Source organism: Mustela erminea, chromosome 4 (assembly GCF_009829155.1).
Source record: "Mustela erminea isolate mMusErm1 chromosome 4, mMusErm1.Pri, whole genome shotgun sequence".
NCBI lineage: Eukaryota > Metazoa > Chordata > Mammalia > Carnivora > Mustelidae > Mustela > Mustela erminea.
In genome coordinates, this window is record NC_045617.1 from 79,022,061 (window position 1) to 79,044,544 (window position 22,484).

At 35.5% G+C, this 22,484-nt stretch overlaps 1 protein-coding gene across 5 annotated transcripts in view; it reads left to right on the top strand.

Moving 5' to 3' along the window:
* Window positions 1-22,484, top strand: part of TBC1D32 (TBC1 domain family member 32) — a 237,348-nt gene that overhangs the window by 101,146 nt on the left and 113,718 nt on the right. For all 5 annotated transcript variants that reach the window (XM_032339668.1, XM_032339670.1, XM_032339672.1 and 2 more), the window contains one exon: window positions 1,278-1,366. In XM_032339668.1, the coding sequence (XP_032195559.1) occupies window positions 1,278-1,366 (89 nt within the window). The remainder of the gene's footprint in view (window positions 1-1,277; window positions 1,367-22,484) is intronic.

Genomic DNA, 22,484 nt, shown 5'->3' on the forward strand with positions numbered 1-22,484 from the left:
ATCTTTTTATCCTTCATGTTAGGCAGTTTATATAATGTTTGCTGATTATAAACTTTTGTGCTAGTATTTACACCTTTTTACAGGCTATCCGTATAACAATAATAAATGCATGCATTTCTAAGTGTTAGGTATAAACTTTTATTATACAAGTTGGCACAAAATCTAGTTTTTACTGTTGGCACAAAATCTAGTTTTTACTGTGTTTTGATTTGTGTTTTTTGAAATCTTATTTCCTCAGCCTTGCAAAGTCATTTCCATGCTTCTTATTTATTTGATGATATGACATTTGTACTATCATCCATGTAGACCTCTGTAGATATTTACTCCCTGTCAAAACCTGCCTTTTTACCTATTGTTTACAGAAATGTCTTCATTAGAAGTCCTGGGGTGTAGCAAGTTTCTTGGTCAAGAAAATGAACAATGAGAGAGACAAGTATACATCTATGAATAAATTTCTTAGGCCTAAACCCAAAGATCTACACAAAATGGGGCATTCTAAAAAGAAAGACTTTTAGAGAGTGCTCAGAATTGCATAGTAGGGTTACATTATCAGGGTTTCGGATGGCTGGTGGCACCTGGGTCCTCAGGTTCTCCCTGCACTTGCATCGTGATTTTTAAGCCTGGCTACACATTGTAACAACTTGGGAATCTTTTAAAGGTTATTAATGTCAAAATCACACCCCCAAGGATATTGACTAAATTGGTCTGGGGTAGAGAGAGCTTGGGCATTAGTCATGTGTATATGTAAATATAATTTTCTTTTTGAAGTTCTCTAGGTGATTCCAGTGTTCAACCAGGGTTGGAAACCACTGATTTACATGAGCAGAGACTGTCAACAAAGTTTCAGCTACTAGATAAAACTATTCAAATCCACTGTTCATGCTTCACATTTGTAGATTTCATATTTGTTTTTCAAAGTAGTTTACATTTTTTTTTAACAGTTTGGTCAGTATTTAGCTGGTTGTATAAGTTGCTCACACAGTACCAGAATGAGGTAGAAATTAGTGATTCTCCACTTTGGCTAAACATGAGATGACTTGTTTCACAAACTTTAACAAATCTTGATGCTCAGACACACCAAGACCAATTAATTCAGAATCTCTAATGGTGAGACTTGGGCATTGGTAATTTTTTTTTTAACTTCTCCTTAAGTGATCAAATATGAAGCCAAGTTTGAGAACCATAGATCTTAATCTTTCTTGAGTTTTTTTTTTTTTTTTTTTTTTTTTAAATGGTTTCGGTCAACCACAGTCTCACTCTAAGTCTTTCCTTTTCAGGATATTATAGATAGACTTATAATTTTGAATTCAGAAGCTAAGATTCGTTCTTTATTCAACTATGAACAATCACACATCTTTGGTCTAAGGTAAGGCACTAAATTTTATTTGAGGTACATTTTCTATCTTGCAGAAACGGTTAAGCATATGTTCTATATACTTTCAAAAAGTATTTAAAATGAGCTAATTTTTAAAGCATGTTTAAAGGTAAATGATAACTTTATAGACAAAATAAATATAGGTATTAGGTTTTTATATAATCGCTTTGTCTACCTTTAGGTTCTATATTAGTACCATGTCTTCCACATTTGTTTGATTTATATTACAAATGCCTCTTTAAAAACAGGCATTTTTTTCAGACTCTTCAGTTTACTCAGGAGTCAACTGGGGCGTCCCTGTGTTGGTATTTGATGGGACTCCTTCTGTAATAGAGACTCGAGAGAGGCCTGAAAGTGCATGATCAGTCTGGAGGCTCAAATTATGCTCCTTGATGTTAACCATTACTCCTTAACCTCAGTTTTTCCAATCTTTAAAACTTTTTGGCCATATATAGACCTATAATTTGTTTTCCTACCTATAAATTACCACTTTTAAAACTAGCTGAATTAAAGCCATTTTCCATTTTCATAGGTTTGTGATTTTTTTTCTTTCCACTAGCAGAATAACCTTTTCAGCCAACGGGGGGGGGGGGGGGGGTGTCAGTGAGAATGCTCTACCTAAGAGATAAAGCAGTCACTTCTCTAAAATTAGAATCTCTGGTGATGGTAGTATATATTATAGATCTTAAACTTTAAAAAAAATTTTTTTTTTTACCATTAATAGCTGAGTTTCATTTTTGGACTTTTTTATTCAAAGAAGGTAGAAAAACTATAGCTTGTCCTCTATTTCAAATGTATTTTCACATTAAACTTTTCATATATAGCATCAGATACATCATATAGGAAGCAATGATGAAAAATACTAGGAAAAATCTACTCAGTAGAACTTCTGCATAGCAAGTATATTTCTGAGTTTTGTAGTTATAAAATATTGATTCTGGCTTCTTTTTAACTGATATAGTGAGTGATTTTTTTTTTTTTTTAATAAAGAGCAGTGTTTTTTCCCTAGTATTTTTGTTAAAAAAATAATCATGGGATTTTAAGTCATGTAAAAAGCCATCCAAGAAGTAAAATACCTCTGGGAATAAAATATATTAATTTACATAGCATGTGCTTTTTTCAAATGTAGTGCAGTATCCAAATGGAGTCATTCTGTTCTACAGGAGAAAATTTGCCATGGCATTGTCTGTATGTGTAATAGTGTTGTGTAGTATGGTGGTTAGATTAGCAACATGGATTCTAGAGTCAAGACTTGCTTGCTCTCTATTAGTTGTGTGAGTTGGGATCTCAGTTATCATCTGTAAAATGGAAGAAAATTGTATTATTTTCCTCATAGAACTATTATAAGAATTGTGTAAGAAAAACTAGAAGGACTTATTGACAGTGTCTGGCATGTAGCAAGCACTATAAAAATGCTCATAATAGATGTAGTAGCAGTATTACTTCACGTGTTTCTTTATATCTTCTTGCTTTTTATGATTTTTGTGTTTAACTAGGAAGTAAATTTTGTCTTCATTCTTTCAGTACCCCAGTAGTCTTCAGTATGCCACCAAGTAATTTGCTATGTTTACAGTATCAGCAATAAGAGAGAGAAAAAGGCCAAACTTTTCTGAAGAAAAGTTTGTATTTTATTTTTTGTGGGTTTTTAGCAAGTTTTTCTTTGATATATGTTTGTTTCATTGTATTTCAAAATTCATACTCATAATATTCAGTTATATTTTTAAATCATACTTTTGAGGTTAGATAATTTACTGTCTTCTACTAATTTTAGTCTAGTGTTGGTCATTGGGGCCCAATAGTGATAATTTATATCATGCCTTTGTATTCTATAAATCTTATGATTCTCTGTGTTTTGAATTCTTACCTGTATCATTTTCTTTAGTTTCTACAATGGTTTTGTTTCTAATTGTACCTTTATTATACTGTTCCCTTCAATAGTTCATCTCATGAATGTTTTTGCCTTGTATACTTATCACTGCTTGTTCCATTCACTTTTTTCCCCTCTGAATAACAGTAAGTTTAGTAGAGTTTCTGTAGGTTTGCCACAGCACTTAGATGAGGCTAATGCAGGGCTCAGTGAAATGTAGATTTTCACTTTTTAATAGTATCACATTCTCTGTAAATTTCAAATTTTTATTTGTTCAGATCCTAAAAATCTTGTATCATAAATGACTAATATATAAGAAGGTTGCTCCTCTGGTTAGCCCTCCTATCCTCTTTGTTTCTGCTTCTAGCCTGTCCTTTTCTAATTTTGGTATCTGGGTGCAGACGTGTCTTCACATGTTTCATCTTACAGTGAAGCACACTCAAAAAGAAATTTCTCTTGACCTCCCATCTCTGAAGTCACTGTCCTGTTTCTCGTCCTCTCACCATACCAAGGAATCTGTATAAACTGTCCCCACTTGCTCACATCTCTTTACTTCTCAATCCACTTAGATTTGACATAGACTTCATAACTTGGTCAGAATTATACATCCTACTCAAGTTGCCTGTAGCCTCTATCCTGATGAATGTAATAGATTCTTCTCTTTTTAATTCTCCTCTGACTGTAACTATCAGCATTTGACATAGTAGATCATTTCTTTCTGTGTTAAGAGTTCTCTTTGCTTCTATAGCTGCTATTTTTTCTCTTTTGCATTCTCTTAGCAATCTCTGCAATATGGAATAATTGGGACTTTGTCCAAGTTGCACTTTTTTTCTCTTTGTTCTGCTCCAAGTTCATCCACTTACATCTTTGCCTTTAAGTATCCTTTATGGCAGTAGGTGCCCCATAGTTTATATCCCTAACCTTAATCATTATTTGGAGCTGCCAGGTTCAGATATGCAACTCTCTCTTGATGTCTCAATTCATACATTTCTCAGACATCTTAACATGTCTAAAACTGAACTTTTGGGTCTCATCCCACAAAACAAACAAAACAAAATAAATCTGTTTCCATCTCATTAAGTGGCCCAACCAGTTATTCAGTAGCTCAGTCTTGAAAGTCATCTTAACTTTTTTGGTTTGCTTTTCAAGCAGTGATTTATCTTTATTATAAAGAAATTAACCAACACAGGAAACTAAATTATAACACATTAAGTGACATTCTTCCTAACTCTGAAAGTAACATTATTTTTAAAAGTTTTAATTCCAGTGTAGTTAACATACAGCATTATGTATTAGTTTCAGGTGTACGATACAGTGATTCAGCAGTTCTGTACTTAGTGATCATCAAGTAAGTGTATTCTTAATTCCCTGCACGTATCTGAAAGTAACGTTATTAACATTGAGGAAAAATATTCTGGACATCTTTCTGTGCATATACAGACAGAAGAATAGATATGTGGAGATTGTTTTATAAAAATGGAATCGTAATAGAGTTTCCATTTTAAATTCTAACTGGATTTTATAGGAAAGAAAAACTAGTGAGACCGAAGAAATTGCTGAATTTCAAGTAATTTTTTTTTTTTTTTCCCCACTCCAGGGGTAATTATTTCCCCAGAGACTCCTCTAGGTTTAAGAAAAAAAGATTATGTAAAACATTTCAAGTGGTTTGAACATTATATTTCACTTTTATACAGTATTGATTGACTCTCTTCTGTGAGAGATGAGGACATTAATGCTCTCATTGGCCTCCCATCTTCCCTGTGTCCACCTGTGTTGAAGGATGGTCTTCTATCGTTTCCTAACCTGCCTTCTTAAGTCCTCGATCTTTCTTACCTCTCTACCCATGAGGGAGATTAAACTAATGTAGGTTGCTTAGTGTAGTGACATAAGATACGTAGCACTTCTTTAATATGGCTGCAGATTAATATTTATAATTTGTTAGTTTACTCTTCTCTACTTCATTTACTCTGCCAATATTTATTGAACGCTTGTTATGCTCTGTGTTAGATGTAGGGGATGTAATGATGAGTAAATAAGTTGTGCTCATTCTCTTTAACCTTACTACCTAATGAGGAATCAGATGTTAAGGTAATAAAAAAGTGAGGTAATTAATGCAGAAAAGAAACACATCCTTATAAAACTCCCCACCTTCCCATTTTAAATAACTGGGAGTTCCATACTTCCTTTTGTGGCTTTTAGGGAGTTCCATAATATATCTACACCTTTCCTATGTTCATTATTTTCCACCTTTCCTCATCCTGAACTAATGCTTAATAGGTTAGACTTCTTATCTCCTCAATCACAGTGTTTATTATTGCCTATATACCTATATTTTTGTCTTAAATATTGCATTAACTTTTGTTATCTTATAAAAACTTGACTCATCCTTCAAGGCAAAGGTTGCTTTATGAATTACTTCCTCCATGACTTATGATAGCATACTTTTATCTTGTCTTTTTCCTCTGTGTCCTTTGCTTTTATAGTCATTTCCACAGATTTGGTATTTATTTCTCATCCTGATAAAACTTAAATTTACTAAGGGAATATCATTTTCTTTGACTTTCCTGACTACCACATTGCTAGGTACTTTCTGGTTATTTGGTTAACATTTATTTGCTAAATCTGTTGGTTTTTTAATTTGTTTAAGAAAGCTGTACATTTATTGAAAATTTTGGGTGCAAATTATTTTCTTGAACATTGTCTTTTACAGACAAAAATTAAGGCATCTTCAGGTTCTGATCCTCTATAATATCTTCTTTTCCAAAGTTGAAGCTTAATAGAGATATATAATTGATATATATCAGTTTCAGGTTACAGCATGATTCAGTTTTTGTGTATATATTGTGAAATGGTCACCACATAAGTCTAGTTAATATCTGTCACCATACATAGTTAAGAACTATTTTTCTTGTAATGAGAACTTTTAAGATATACTCTCTTAGCAACTTGCAAATATGCAATGCAGTATTAACTACAGTCATCATGCTATACATTACATCTCCATGACTGATTTATTTTTTAACTGGAAGTTTGTTTTTGACTCTCTTCACAGATTTCCCCCACCACCCACTCCCCTCTCTGGCAATTACCAGTATATTCTCTGTATTTATGAGTTTGGTTGTTTTGGAATTCCACATGTTAAATCATATAATACTTCTTTCTCTACCTTATTTCACTTAGTATAATGCCCTCAAGGTCTATCCATGTTGTTGCTAATGGCAAGACCTCAATTTCTAATGGCTAAATAGTATTCCATAATATATATACTACATTTTCTTTAGCCATTCATCCATTGGTGGACATTTAGGTTGTTTGCATATGTTAGCTATTGTACATAATGCTTTAGTGAACATGGATGCATAAATATTTTCCAAATTCATATTTTTGTTTTCAGATCAATACCCAGAAGTGAAGTTGCTGGATCATGTGGTAGTTCTATTTTAATTTTTTTGATGAACCACCATAGTGTTTTCCCCAGTGACTGCACCAGTTTACATTCCCACCAACAGTACTGCCATTCTGATAGGTGTGAGGTGATGCTATTGTGGTTTTGATTTGCATTTCCCTGATAGCATCTATTCATGTAGCTATTGGCCATCTATATGTCATCTTTGGAAAAATGTCTATTCATATCCTTTGCCCACTTTTTGAATTGGATTTTAAAAATTTTTTTTTGGTGTTATGTAAACTCTTTAAATATTTTGAATATTATAAACTCTTTATGAGATACGATTTGCAAATATTTTCTCTCATTTAGTAGGTGGATTTTTCATTTTGTTGATGATTTCTTTTGCTCTGCAAGTTTTTGAGTTTGATATACTTCCATCTGTTTATTTGCTTTTGTTGCCTTTGCTTTTAATGTCACATACCCTGGAAAATTTTGATCCTGCTCTCATGGCTTACTAACTTAAGCTCTTCTTCTTTTTTTTTTTTTACAGTCTTCCAAATGATTATTTTAATGGCAGTATGATACTTCATTATTTTATCAGCCCGCTTTCTTCTTTGACACATAGACTATTTTCAGTTTTTTCTTTGCTATTATAAATAATGCAGACATAAACATCCTCATGCATTTCCCTTTGTTTTGTTTTTATATTATTCTTTATGTTACAAATCTAGGAGTAGAATTTATGGGGTAGAGATATGGCCCTTTTTTGGGCTCCTTCTACGTGGTACCATATTGCATTCCCAAAAGGTTGCATCTATTTAAAATGCCACCTGAAATGAATGCATTGAACAGTCCCTTTCTTAAAAAAAAAAAAAAAAAATCAGAAGCATTAGGTAGTTTTCAACTTTCATGTTTTTTTTTTTAATTTTTTATTTTTTATAAACATATATTTTTATCCCCAGGGGTACAGGTCTGTGAATCACCAGGTTTACACACTTCACAGCACTCACCAAAGCACATACCCTCCCCAATGTCCATAATCCCACCCCCTTCTCCCAAACCCCCTCCCCCCAGCAACCCTCAGTTTGTTTTGTGAGATTAAGAGTCACTTATGGTTTGTCTCCCTCCCAATCCCATCTTGCTTCATTTATTCTTCCCTGATATGAGGAAGTGGTGATGCAACATGGGGGCTTAAGTGGGTAGGAGGAGAGCTTAAGCTCTTCTTAACCGTCTTTAGGTTAGAAGACTCATGCCTTCATTTTTGCAGTATAAAAACTGTATTTCATGGAGAAAGATTTATATCATTTAGTATTAATGTTTTATATGAAACTACAAATTAGGTTTTAATTAGAGACTCTAGAATTGCTCATTTCTAGCAACTTAAATCTTATGTAGTAATTCTTCATTAAATATACACATTAAAATTTAATATGGTTAAAGAAATGTTAATATAGTTCTCCTATAACTTATTCATTCTTTATTTGAAACTCTAATGTGGCATGTTGTTAGTTTTCTTAAAAAACAAAAAACAAAAAGCTCTGAAATCTTTATTTATAGAACACCTTTTAAAATGTATCACTTGCTATTTCAGTTATTTTATATTTACGCACGACAGTAAATTATATACACAATATAACAGGGTTTTTTGTTTGTTTTTGATTTTTAGATTATTTATTAATTTGAGAGAGAGAGAGAAAGCAGGGCAAGGGAGAACAGGAATCGGGAGTGAGGGGCAGAGAGAGAGGGAGAAGCAGGCTCCCTGCTGAGCAAGAAGCTCAATGTGGGACTTGATCCCAGGACCGTGGGATCATGACCTGAGCTGAAGGCAGACGCCTCACTAATTGAGTCACCAGGTGCCCCCCCACTATAACAGTTTTATGTACGATTACCTTCTTTGTAAAAAAATCTGACCTATAAGATGACTTTAAGATGAAAAGTAAAAAGTAATTTTCAGTTTAGAACCAGTGTGGTTATTTTAGCAAACATAGATACGTGTTAATATTCCGTCACAGCAAATCACAAAATTATTTATTCCCAGTGACCCTGATGCTAACTAGACTTAAATTTGATTAACATCGGTAATACACAGTTTTAAAATTATCTCTTGTAGTCTTTTATAGTATCAGAAATTAGATACAATCTGACTATAAAACCATGCACATTTTGGATTTTATATACACATGTATTTGTACACATAAATACATACATAATATTTAATTTAATTTGAAGAAAACAGATGATCTATTACTAATTAACATCAGTAATAGATTGAAAATTCTTATTTAATCAAAGAATTCCTATTTTTATAGAATAATTAGAAAATAATGGAAACAGAACAATAGTTGTTAGTCTTTTCCTTAGAAATAATTACCGTTATCCTCTTCATGCTAAAATTTTTAATTTTTTTTTTTGCTGGATGTATTTTTTTTAAGTAGGAGTTTTATTGTTTTAACACTCCTTTTTAATTTAATTTTAAATCATCCTGTCATACCTATAAATGTTCATGTATAGCATAATTTTAAAGGCTTGAATAATATTCTAGTATATGGATGCATCTTAATTTTCTGTGTTTAAACATGTAGGTTATTTTTAAAAATTATTGTACATTTTTTATAAATATAAAATATAAAAATTATTGTACATTTTTTATAAATATCTCCATGCCCATATTATCTTTACAGTAAATCTTTAGAATTGGACTTGCTATGTTAAAAACTTAGGCACATTTTCAAAACTCTTTTCATGACTCCTTTTACTTTACCTCTCTGTACCATTTTATATTCCACTCACTATTGACTCCTTTTCCTTTTATTAACTTGTTCATTCAAAAAATATTTATTGAGTTCCAGTTAAGTGCTGTAGTGCTGTCTGCTGTCTTTTTTTTTTCCCTTAAGGTTTTATTTATTTATTTTAGAGAGAGGGAACGTCCATGAACAGGGAGGATTGAGGGGGAGGGAGAGGGAGAGAGAGACAATCTCCAGCAAACTCCATGCTGAATGCAGAGCATGACAACAGGGCTTGATCCTAGCACCCTGACATCATGACACGAGCCAAAATTGAGTTGGATGCTTAATGGACTGAGCTACCCAGGAGCCCCTATCTACTGTTTTCTTGGGGATTCTGTGACTTTGTTCTCTTTTTATTTTTGGACTCTCTTTTCTCCTTTGTTTTTGCTGATTCTTTGTCCTCTTCCTCTATTTATCCTTTCAGTTAAATTCTCTTCTGGTATATGTCTTCAGTACATTGACCTTTTTCCCTCTGCAGTGGCTTCAGTTATCCCTTCTTTACTAACTAAAATCCTGTATCTATGTATCACTCCTTAAGCTTTCCCTTGATCATATGTCCAGATTTATTGAATGTTAGGTGTGCATAACATGCAAGGTCAGCCTATCCAAAAATTATATTCTATACTTGCAGAAGTCCAAACTAACTTCTAGTTTCAGGAGATCCCATAGCACTTTCTGAAATAGAGATGAATTTGGTACCTAGAGCAAGTGATTAGGCTCTTTACAGCCTCTGCCCATATAAGTTTATCGGCAAACTGATATTCCCCTTTATTCCTCTCCAGATATGGTTGTATATGCATCAGAAACTTTAATCTCCAGACTTGAAGGTATAGTTATTGTGTGTGTAATCCATGTCTTATTCCTGGTTTTGGTCAACAAGTAGGGAATTACGCATTGCATTTCTGCTAGCTAATTTGTATGTGGTGATCAGAAGCAAATATTTTGTGTTGGATTTTTTATTGTTTGTGTGTATCTTAGCCAATGCATTTCATTTCAGAGTTAATGAGTAACTTATGGAATTTATCATAATGCATACATTATGTTAGTAGAAATGAAATGTGTTGATTCCAAGGAAGAAATCCTAGGAAAAAGTGGTAGGATAGAGAGAAAGGGCTTGTGACTTCAGGCATGAGGTAAACAGAGTACATGGTTCAAATTTCTTCAAGTGAAGATGATAGCTAAGACTAAACTTCATAGAACCATTCTAGGTACCTTGGACAGTGCCCACTTGGTCATATTAATGATGTAATATTTGAAAGTGACATACTACAAAGTATGTATTAATTAAGAACACAGAATTATTCATGTGGTGAGACTTGGTTTGGATTATTAGCAAATTCTGGAGGAATCTGTCATGTTCAAGATACATTCGAAAACAAGCAAATGGATTAGTCTTACCACCATGAGATCATGACCTGAGATGAAATCAAGAGTCAGATGCTTAAGTGACTGAGCCACCCAGGGCCCCCACAGTACATTGCTATCTATTAAGAATGGTGACCAATTTGATTCTTAATGTTTAGCACAAAATCTTAGAAGTCTTAGAAGTCAGGTGACTTGATTAACAGTCTTTGCCTTGACGTTCTGAGTATACTTTGATTTTTTTCTCCCTCCCCAATAAGAATAGCTCCATTTTTGTAGGTAAGTAAATGTAGGTTTCCTGTTGTTAAGCCTAAATCCTTCGCCCAGGAGGAATTTTGTTTCAGGTTTCTTATATAAGCAAGATAAGATCATTTGGGATGCCAAATTGGCATTTAAATCTTTTTTTTTTTAACCCAAAACATTTTTCTGTATGACAAAAATCAAATCATACTGAATTTCATTACATTAGAGATAAAATTTAATAAGGTAAAAGAAGTTAAAAAAACAATTTAGAGCTTAGAAAACAAATATATTTGTTTTTGTTTTATCTGTTTGAGCAAAAGTGAAGGACTAAGGGTCCAGATTCTGTGTGACTTAAATTTACTTTGCACTTGCAGCACAGAATCTATATTTATCTTTCTTGGCAGAGCAGCTTGAAAAGATACTAGTTTATGGTCTCTGTCACATCTACCAAACACTATTTTTTATTTATTTTTATTACAGTAATAAAGGTATAGGGCGCCTGGTTGGCTCAGTCAGTTAAATTTCTGCCTTCAGCTCAGGTCATGATCTTTGGGTCCTGGGATTGAGTCTCCCATCAGGCTCTCTCTTCCTCCCCCTTGCTCGATCCCTCTCTCTAGTAGATGAATAGAATCTTTAAATAAAATGAAGTAGTAAAAGTATACAGTTTAAAAAGCCAAATAATATGGGGAAAGCATTTAAGAATGAAGAGTAATACTCTCCCCATCCATCTCTACTCCCAAGTCCAGTCCTCAGAGGTTGTCACTTTTGTCTCCTTGAATTGGTTTTTCCTGTCATTTATCTCCAGATTTTTGAGTCACATGTTTATACTGTGTTTTGACTTTTAAAGATTTTATTTATTTATTTGTCAGAGAGCACAAGCAGGCAGAGTGGCAGGCAGAGGCAGAGAGAGAAGCAGGCTTGCTGCTCAGCGAGGAGCCAGCTGTAGGACTCGATCCCAGGGTCCTGGGATCATGACCTGGGACAAAGTCAGCGGCTTAACCGACTGAACCATCAAGGCATCTCTTTGTTTTGATTTTTAAACTTTAGATTTTATTTTATCTTTAGAGATTTAGAAGCTTAGGATTTAGATGTCCTCTGCTCTCCCTCTCTCCCTGCTCTATAGTTTTATCACAAACCTGATTAAGTCACTATTAAAAGCTTACATTTTTATGTCGGTGTAAATATTATTTCTTTATAGGCCAAATAGTATACTATGACTATATTTCATTTTTACTAGTAGTTTATTTTTCCTGAAGTTAATAATTACATGATTTTACACTTGCTTCATTTTTTTATATATCTACTAATGTATGCCTAGACTATCATTAAAAAATATACTCCTGCCTCTATCATAACACAGCCTAGTACTTACGTAGTTCTCATTATGTCCTCGGTACTATACTGGTTTCACATTTAAACACTTAATTTCAGAACGGCCCTGTGAAATAGGTACTCTTATCTCCCATTTTTATAAATGACTCAACTGAGCTATAGAAAAGTTAAGCCATTTGCTTAAGGTGACACAGCAAGTAATTAGTGAAACTGGTATTGAACCCAGATAGTCTGGTTCCAGAGAATGTAATACCTGACCCATACATAGTAGTGCTTTATAATATAAATGTCAAGATGCCTTACAGTCATTATTTTCCAGTTATGCTTTTATAGTCCCAAAGTTTTCACATTCTTGAGGGCAGGGACCATGTCCTGTTCATGTTTGTGGAAACATATAATAAGCTAAAGGACATCAGGTAACAACATATCAGCTTTTTTCCTTGTATCACATCCCTTTGCTTCATTTTGTACCGGAGGATCTTTTAGCCCTATGTGTCAGCCCTCTGAAATTTCCCTTCATCATTCAAGGACCACTTTTAATTTCTCTTCTGAGCTGGATCCTCTTTTACATAGGATCCAATTTCCTGTTTCTTAGTTTACTCCTTGTTTTGATGGAGGCATTTTCTTAGTAAGAAAGGATGGTGTGGAAGTTTTTCAAGACTGGTAAGGGATGGAAACTTCCATAATATAACTGGAAGAGTTATAAAACAAATGGGGAGTTGTAAATGATTGAGTGAGCTGGAAAAACTAAAACCCAAGGTGACAAGGGGAGGCCCATAAGCAACTTTTTGTGTCACAACATTTTAGAAGTATTAGGAATCAGAGGAACCAAAGTCGATATAGATGGAAGTAGAGCAATAGGTGAAAGTCCAAGACTTTCAATAGTCGTATTGAAATTAAAAGATCCAGATATGCCCTCACATTCCTTCTGCTCCTACCCCATTCTTTCCTTCTTTTAGTGGAACACTGGAGGTTTACCTTCTGGAAATCATGAGTCAGAGGCAGTTAGTGTGGCTGAGAGAAAAGGGTATTGGCACTGAAAAGGGTTAACTGTTACTCTCTGCCAGTTCAAGAGCTATTATTCTACTATTCCTGTCTTATTCCAGTTATCTCTATTCTATTATTCCTCTGCTCCCCAAATTTGTTTCTTAACATTAATAAGACATCTTTCTTCCATTTTCCTACTTTTCCCTGTGTCTAGTAGTAATATATCTCAAGATGTTTCTGTAAAATATAACAATGTCAAGTATTTACAGCATTGCTTACTGTGTGTCAGGTATGATTCTAAGCACTTTAAATATTTCATCATTTAAACCTCAGAGCGTTAAAGCTCCAAACAATAGTGATAGCAGTAAATGCTCTTTACTTGTGCAAAATAATTTCCCTCCCACAAACAAAAATGCCCTCACCATCTTCCCTGACAGGGAGATCTAGAGTCTTTTTAATGTTAGCATAAATCTCTAGGTGATTTTCATTCTTTGTTAATTCAATTACAGTAACTTATTCATATCCTTTTGCCTGTAGACTAAATGACAAGTCAACATCCTTTGTAAAATAGGAGGTAAACAAAATCAAGAACAGGAAATTGGTTAATACCTAAGTGTTTGCTTAAACCAGAGCAAGGTTGAAAATATGGTTAGCTACTATAATCCTCATCTCTACAAGTGGATATAAGGCTCTGGTTGATATTTATAACTTCTTTACCCAATTACTTCATTCTGTTTCCCCTTGATACCCAACCGGCCCCAGCTGCTTAGGATTTTTAATATAGTAGGACATTCCAGAGCTTGCTTGTGGTTCTTGAACCCTTAATGGTATTATCTGTATGGAGCTGCATAGTCTAACTTAACTTTTATTACTAGGTATGGCGATTAGGTAGTACAGAGTATTCACTGGCCACTACACTTGACTTTCCTGTGTCTTTATTAGACAGTAGTGGGGTTTGTTTGTTTATTTTTATGATCATGGTCAATCCCTCTAGGCTACAAAGGTACTTTCTTTTGCTTATTGGCCCAGGGTTTTGAGGAGCCTCAGAAGGTTAGAGGAATGTTGTGGCAGAAGTATAGAAGTATTCTTTTTTGGAATAATATCTGAAAACTACAGTGCTCCACCCCCATGCTGCATCCTGCAGAATTGAGGGGTGAGAAAACCATAGAAAATGATCATTTCTATGTCTACCCCTTAGCTCCTAGACCCATATTATAGTTATGAGAGAAACAGCACCATATATTGGTTGGTAGTTCAGAGTATCTTGTAGGACAGCACTTCAGTATTATAGGGTATTATGTCCTAGTTGAGGCCATACTGAGTTTTCAGTGTGCCATTCCACCACTATCCAAGATGAGCTACTTCAGGGAGGGAAGGGTACATTATAAAACTAGAGAATATTGCGGATGTTTACTCAATGCTTCTTTTGTTGTTAAATTGGTTTCTTGGTCAGAAGTCATGTTTATGAATACCATGACTTTCAGTAAGGCATCAGTAAGTTGGTGAGATCATATTTGGTAGAGAACCATGGTAGTGATGGATGTCAAATTTCATATAAGGTGGAAGAAGACATTTAATGTATTTAACCTGCCACAAGGTAGCTGGTTGATCTCTCCAAATTGTGTGCTACATTTTGGGTCCAGTGTTGGTCTCTCTCTACTGCAATTTGGGCACTCAGTGAAACCTAGCTAGATCGTCTGTGATGAGACAATTCATGTCATTCAAATCATGGATGATTCCCTATGAAGGTTTAGCTGTTGTTCTAAATTAAGTCATGACATTTATAAAACAATACTTTTGACCAAGAAACAACAAAAGAAGCACTGAGCAAACATCCACAATATTCACTAGTTTTATAATGTACCCTTCCCTCCCTGAAGTAGCTAATCCTAAATAGTGGTGGAATGGCATGTTGAAAACTCAGTATGGCATCGTGTGGGAGGGACATGGTACCTTGCAATACTGAGGTGCTGTCTTACAGGGTACTCTGAACCAACAGCAAATATATGGTGTTTTTTTTAGGCATTGGGCATTATATTATTTTCTAAAACAATGTTTTATATGTGTATAACTCCTCCACCAAGTGCAAGTCATATTTATAAGAAGATTAAACTGGCCCTGAGAACATAAGTGTTGTATGAATATGTGGCGCACACATTCATGACACTACCTATGAGTCCTGGGAAGCTTTCTCTAACTAGATGACCAGGGAGGATGAAAGAACTAAATCAGTACTGCATATGTTACTACCTGCTAGAATTGGCCTACTATAGTTTAATAGCTTTTCAGAGGAGAAATTTTGAAGTAGCAGATCTGCTTATTTATTTTGTCTAGGAGATTTGACTTTAGATATTGATTTATAAACTTATGAAACATGCCTAATGGCTGTTCTGGATTGTCAGGGACTCAGGGTAAAAAAAAAAAAAAAGAAAAGAAAAGATTGGAAGATTCATTTAAGAAGACTGAAGTTGTAGAAATAGAAGTTGTATGTAGATGGTCTTCTGAGAATATATCCAGACTAAGGTATTTTTGACTCATGTCAATGCCCTTGAAGGGGATCTCTCCTATAAACGAGGTGAAATAATTCCTTTTGTTGATGGGTCAGCCTCTTATAACTACGCTAGTGCTTACTTAAATGGGTTATGAACCAAGTAGCCATGATGGATGAGGCTGGAGATTATCTTCATCAAACAAGAATATTTATTTAAAAAAGAGAACATAAATTTACTTTGAAATCATGGGAGACCTTGTGTAAATCTTGTATTGCCTGTTGCCAGAAGCTTTATGTAGTATCTTATCAACCATTGAGACTTTGACCAACACTGAATGCTAGATTAAATGCTCAAGTGATAGATTTTCCTGACTTGAAGGCTGCCTGAGTTTTAGATCTTAGTTTAGCCGTTGGGTCATGTAAAGTTTATAGGTAAGGGTTACTTGATAAGTAGTTCAGAACAGCACACTCAAATGTCGTAGATCTTGCTTCCAAAATTCAGAGGCTAAAATCATGCATTATGTTACTTTCTTAGTGGTAAATAATATAAAATATAATAATACACTATGCACATTGTGTGTGATCTAGGCCATTAGAACTCAAACTTCATGGAGTTGGCACACCTCTCAATGTGTTTTATATTTTTAATGGCTTTTTATTTTCCTAATGTTTTATTTAAATTACGTTTAGCTAACATACAGTACAATGCTGATTTCAGGAGTAGAATTCAGTGATTCATCTCTTACATACAATACCCAGTGCTCATGATATCAAGTGCCCTCTTTAACACCCATCACCCATCCAGCCCATCCCCCACCCAACTTTCTCTATCACCTCTTAGTTTGTTTTCCTTCTTTAAGAGTTTCTTATGCTTGGGGTGCCTGGGTAGTTCAGTGGTTAAGCATCTGACTCTTAGTTTCAGTTCAGGTCATGATTTCAGGGTGGTAGGGTTAGGCCCTGGTCGGGCCCTGGATGGTACCCTGGATGGAGTTCCAAGCCCACGTTCATCATGGAGTCTGCTCGAGATTCCCTTTTTCTCCCCCACTCCCTCTGCACCTTAATCCACTCATGCATGCTCCACCACCCCAAATAAATGAATGAATGAATGAATGAATGGATGATTGAATAAAATGAAATCTTAAAAAAAGAAAGAATCTCTTATAGTTTGTTTTCTCCCCTTTCTCTCTCTTTCCCTCTCTCTTTTTTATCCCCTCCCACATGTTCATCTGTTTTGCAAACCTCTCAATTTGTATGGATCTTTATTCTCTAGTGCACCGTTTGTTTTTTTTTTTAATTTCTTTTCAGAGTAACAGAATTCATTGTTTTTTGCACCACACCCAGTGCTCCATGCAATATGTGCCCTCCTTAATACCCACCACCTGGTTCCCCCAACCTCCCACCCCCCCACCCCTTCAAAACCCTCAGATTGTTTTTCAGAGTCCATAGTCTCTCATGGTTCACCTCCCCTTCCAATTTTCCTCAACTCCCTTCTCCTCTCCATCTCCCTATGTCCTCCTTGTTATTTATTATGCTCCACAAATAAGTGAAACCATATGATAATTGACGCTCTCTGCTTGACTCTTCTAGTCCTGTCCATGTTGCTACAAAAGTTGGGTATTCATCCTTTCTGATGGAGGCATAATACTCCATAGTGTATATGGACCACATCTTCCTTATCCATTCATCTGTTGAAGGGCATCTTGGTTCTTTCCACAGTTTGGCGAATGTGGCCATTGCTGCTATTGGGGTACAGATGGCCCTTCTTTTCACTACATCTGTATCTTTGGGGTAAATACCCAGTAGTGCAATTACAGGGTCATAGGGAAGCTCTATTTTTAATTTCTTGAGGAATCTCCACACTGTTCTCCAAAGTGGCTCCACCAACTTGCATTCCCACCAAGAGTGTAAGAGGGTTCCCCTTTCTCCACCTCCTCTCCAACACATGTTGTTCCTGTCTTGCTAATTTTGGCCATTCTAACTGGTGTAGGTGGTATCTCAATGTGGTTTTAATTTGAATCTCCATGATAGCTTGTCAGGATGAACATGTTTTCATGTGTTTGATAGCCATTTGCATGTCTTCATTGGAGAAGTGTCTGTTCATATCTTCTGCCCATTTTTTGATATGATTATCTGTTTTGTGTGTGTTGAGTTTGAGAAGTTCTTTATGGATCCTGGATATCAACCTTTTGTCTGTACCTTCATTTACAAATATTTTCTCCCATTCCGTGGGTTGCCTCTTTGTTTTGTTGACTGTTTCCTTTGCTGTGCAGAAACTGTTGATCTTGATGAAGTCCCAAAAGTCCATTTTCCCTTTTGTTTCCTTTGCCTTTGGAGACATATCTTGGAAGAAGTTGCTGTAGCTGATATCGAAGAGGTTACTGCCTATGTTCTCCTCTAGAATTCTCATGGATTCTTGTCTCACATTGAGGTCCTTTATCCATTTTGAGTTTATCTTTGTGTACGGTGTAAGAGAATGGTCGAGTTCCATTCTTCTACATATAGCTGTCCAATTTTCCCAGCACCATTTTTTGAAGAGACTGTCTTTTTTCCCACTGTATATTTTTTCCTGCTTTGTCAAAGATGATTTGAACTTAGAGTTGAGGGTCCATATTTGGTCTCTCTACTCTGTTCCACTGGTCTATGTGTCTGTTTTTATGCCAGTACCATGCTGTCTTGGTGATCACAGCTTTGAAGTAAAGCTTGAAATCAGGTTAACATGATGCTGCCAGTTTTATTTTTGGTTTTTCAACATGTCCTTAGCAATTTGAGGTCCCTTCTGATTCCAAACAAATTTTAGGATTATTTGCTCCAGCTCTTTGAAAAATACGAGTGGAGTTTTGATCGGAATGGCATCAAAAGTATAGATTGCTCTAGGCAGTATAGACATTTTAACAATGCTTATTCTTCTGATCCAAGAGCGTGGAATGGTCTTCCATCTTTTTGTGTCTTCTTCGGTTTCTTTCATGAGTGTTCTGTAGTTCCTCGAGTAGAGATCCTTTACCTCTTTGATTAGGTTTATTCCCAGGTATTTTATGGTTCTTGGTGCTACAGTAAATGGAATCAGTTCTCTAATTTCCCTTTCTGTATTTTTATTGTTAGTGTATAAGAAAGCCACTGACTTCTATACATTGACTTTGTATCCTGCCACATTACTGAATTGCTGTTTGAGTTCTGGTAGTTTAGGGGTGGAGTCTTTTGGGTTTTCCATATAAAGTATCATGTCATCTGTGAAGAGAGAGAGTTTGACTTCTTCATTGCCAATTAAATACCTTTTATTTCTCTTTGTTTTCTAATTGCTGTTGCTAGGACTTCTAATACTATGTTTAACAAGAGTGATGAGAGTGGGCATCCTTGTCGTGTTCTTGATCTCAATGGGAAGTCTGCAAGCTTTTCCCCATTGAGTATGATATTTGCTGTGGGTCTTTCACAGAAAGATTTTATGAATGTTTCCTCTATCCCTATACTTTGAAGCATTTTAATCAGGAACAGATGTTGGATTTTGTCAAATGCTTTTTCTGCATCAATTGAGAGTACCATGTGGTTCTTCTTTCTTCTCTTACTGATTTGTTCTATCACATTAATTGACTTGCGAATGTTGAACCATCCTTGTAACCCAGGGATGAATCCCACCTGGTCATGGTGGATAATCTTTTTAATGTGCTCTTGGAACCTGTTTGCTAGGATTTTGTTGAGAATCTTAGCATGCATATTCATCAGGGATATTGGTCTGAAATTCTCCTTTTTGGTGGGGTCTTTGCCTGGTTTGGGGATCAGGGTAATGCTGGCTTCATAGAAAGAGTCTGGAAGTTTTCCTTCTGCTTCAATTTTTTGAAACAGCTTCAGGAGAATAGGTGTTATTTCTTCTTTGAAAGTTTGGTAGAGTTCCCCAGGGAATCCGTCAGGTCCTGGGCTCTTGTTTTTTGGAAGGTTTTTGATCACTGCTTCAATCTCGTTACTAGATATTGGTCTATTCAGGTTGTCAATTTCTTCCTGGTTCAAGTTTGGGAGTTTATAGTTTTCCAGGAATGCATCCATTTCATCTGGGTTGCTTAACTTATTGGCATGTAATTATTGATAGTAACGTCTTATGATTGTTTATACTTCCTTGGTGTTAGTTGTGATCTCTCCCTTTTCATTCATAATTTTATGTATTTGAGCTTTCTCTCTTTTCTTTTGGATTAGTGTGGCCAATGGTTTATCGATCTTATTGATTCTTTCAAAAAAACCAGCTTCTCGTTTCATTGATACGTTCTACTGTATCTCTAATTTCTACCTCATTGATCTCTGCTCTAATCTTGATTATTTCCCTTCTTATGTGTGGAGTTGGTTTAATTTGTTGATGATTCTCCAGTTCTTTAAGGTGTAGAGACAGCTGGTGTATTCTGGATTTTTGAATTTTTTTGAGGGAGACTTGGATGGCTATGTATTTCCCCTTAAGACCCCCTTTGCTGTATCTCATAGGTTTTGGACGGAAGTGTTTTCATTCTCATTGGTTTCCATGAATTGTTTCAGTTCTTCTTTGATCTCCTGGGTGATCCAAGCATTCTTAAGCAAGGTGGTCTTTAGCTTCCAGGTGTTTGAGTTCCTTTGAAACTTTTCCTTGTGATTGAGCTCCAGTTTCAAAGCACTGTGATCTGAGAATATGCAGGGAATAATCTCAGTCTTTTGGTATCGGTTGAGTCCTGATTTGTGTGACCCAGTACGTGGTTTATTCTGGAGAAGGTTCCATGTGCACTTGAGAAGAATGAGTGTTCTGTTGTTTTATGGTGGAATGTTCTGTATTTGTCTATGAGGTCCATCTGGTCCAATGTGTCATTCAATGCTCTTATTTCTTTATTGATTTTCTGCTTGGATGATCTGTCTTTTACTGAGAGAGGTGTGTTAAGATTTCCTACTATTAATGTATTCATATCAATATGACTCTTTATCTTGATTAATAGTTTTCTTATGTAATTGGCTGCTCCCATACTGGGGGCATAGATATTTACAATTGTTAGATCATCTTGGTGGATAATCCCTTTAAGAATTATGTAATGTCCTTCTGTATCTCTGACTACAGTCTTTAGTTTAAAATCTAATTTATCTGATATGAGAATTGCTACCCCCGCCTTCTTTTGAGGCCCATTGGCATGAAAGATGCTTCTCCATCCCTTCACTTTCAGTCTGGGTGTATCCTTTGGTTTGAAATGGGTCTTTTGTAGACAACATATGGATGGGTCCTGTCATTTTATCCAATCTACAACCCTATGTCGTTTTATGGGCACATTTAGGCCATTTACATTGAGAGTGATTATTAATAGATACGTTTTTATTGACATCGTGTTACCTTTGAAGTCTTTCTTTCTGTAGATTGTCTCTATATTTCTGTTCAATGATATTCTTGGGATTTATCCTCTTTTATAGAACCTCCCTTAATATTTTCTGCAGTGTTGGCTTGGTGGTTGTGTACTCTTTTAAGCCTTGCTGGTCTTGGAAACTCTTTATCTCTCCATCCATTTTGAATGTCAGTCTTGTTGGATGAAATATTCTTGGCTGCATGTTCTTCTCATTTAGTGCTCTGAATATATCTTGCCAGCCCTTTCTGGCTTGCCAGGTTTCTGTAGACAGGTCTGACGTTATTCTGATGGGCTTTCCTCTGTACGTAAGAAGCTTCTTTGTCCTAGCTGACTTCAAGAGGGTCTGTCTACAATTATAATTCCTCATTCTTAGTATCAGGTGTCTCAAGGACTTTCGAGAATCTATAATCTTGGGGGGAAACTGTTCTGCCTCTAGTACATGAATGCTGGTTCCATTTGTGAGTTGGGAAAATTTTCATAGAAAACTTGTTCCACTATATCTTCTAGACTTCTTTCTTTCTCCTCTCTTTCAGGGATTCCAATAATTCTGACGTTGAGTTGTTTCATGGCATCATTTATATCCCTGATTCTGTTTTTGTGGTTTCTAAGCTGTTTGTTCCAGGCTTCCTCCTGATCCTTTCTCTCTATCTGTTTGTCCTCTAGATTACTAATTCTATCTTCTGTCTCTTTTAGAGAATTTAGATTATATTGGAACTCATTGAGAGCATTGTGAACATCATCCCTGGTGGCTTTCAGTTCTGCCCTAACATTTTGAACATCATCCCTGGTGGCTTTCAGTTCTGCCCTAATCAATTCCATTTGGTCATCCATGGCTTTCTCCAACCTAGCTATTGCCTTGATAATTGTTAGCCTGAATTCCCTTTCCGACATATTGTCTAGCCATTAGCTCTGTTGTAGAAGGCCCATCCTCTGATTTTTCTTCTGTTGGGCATTCCTCCGCCTCATCATTTTGGTGAAAGATGACTGAATGGATGTAGCTGGATGTATCGACCGTGGTGCAGTCAAGGTGTGCCCTGGAATGCTTCTGAGCAATTAGGAGTCCCCACCCAAACGAGAGAAAAAAGGAAAAAAAAATAGAGAGAGACAGGAAAAAAGGGAAGATAAAAGAGAAGGCTCAGCCCAAATGGGCCCCGAGGTAAGATTTATAAAGTATACAAACAAAAAAGACAAACAAAAAGACTGATAAAATATATAACAAGAGAATATATATATATATATATATATATAGAGAGAGAGAGAGAGAGAGAGTATATATATATATATATATAGAAGCAAAACAAAAATGAACCTCGTCAA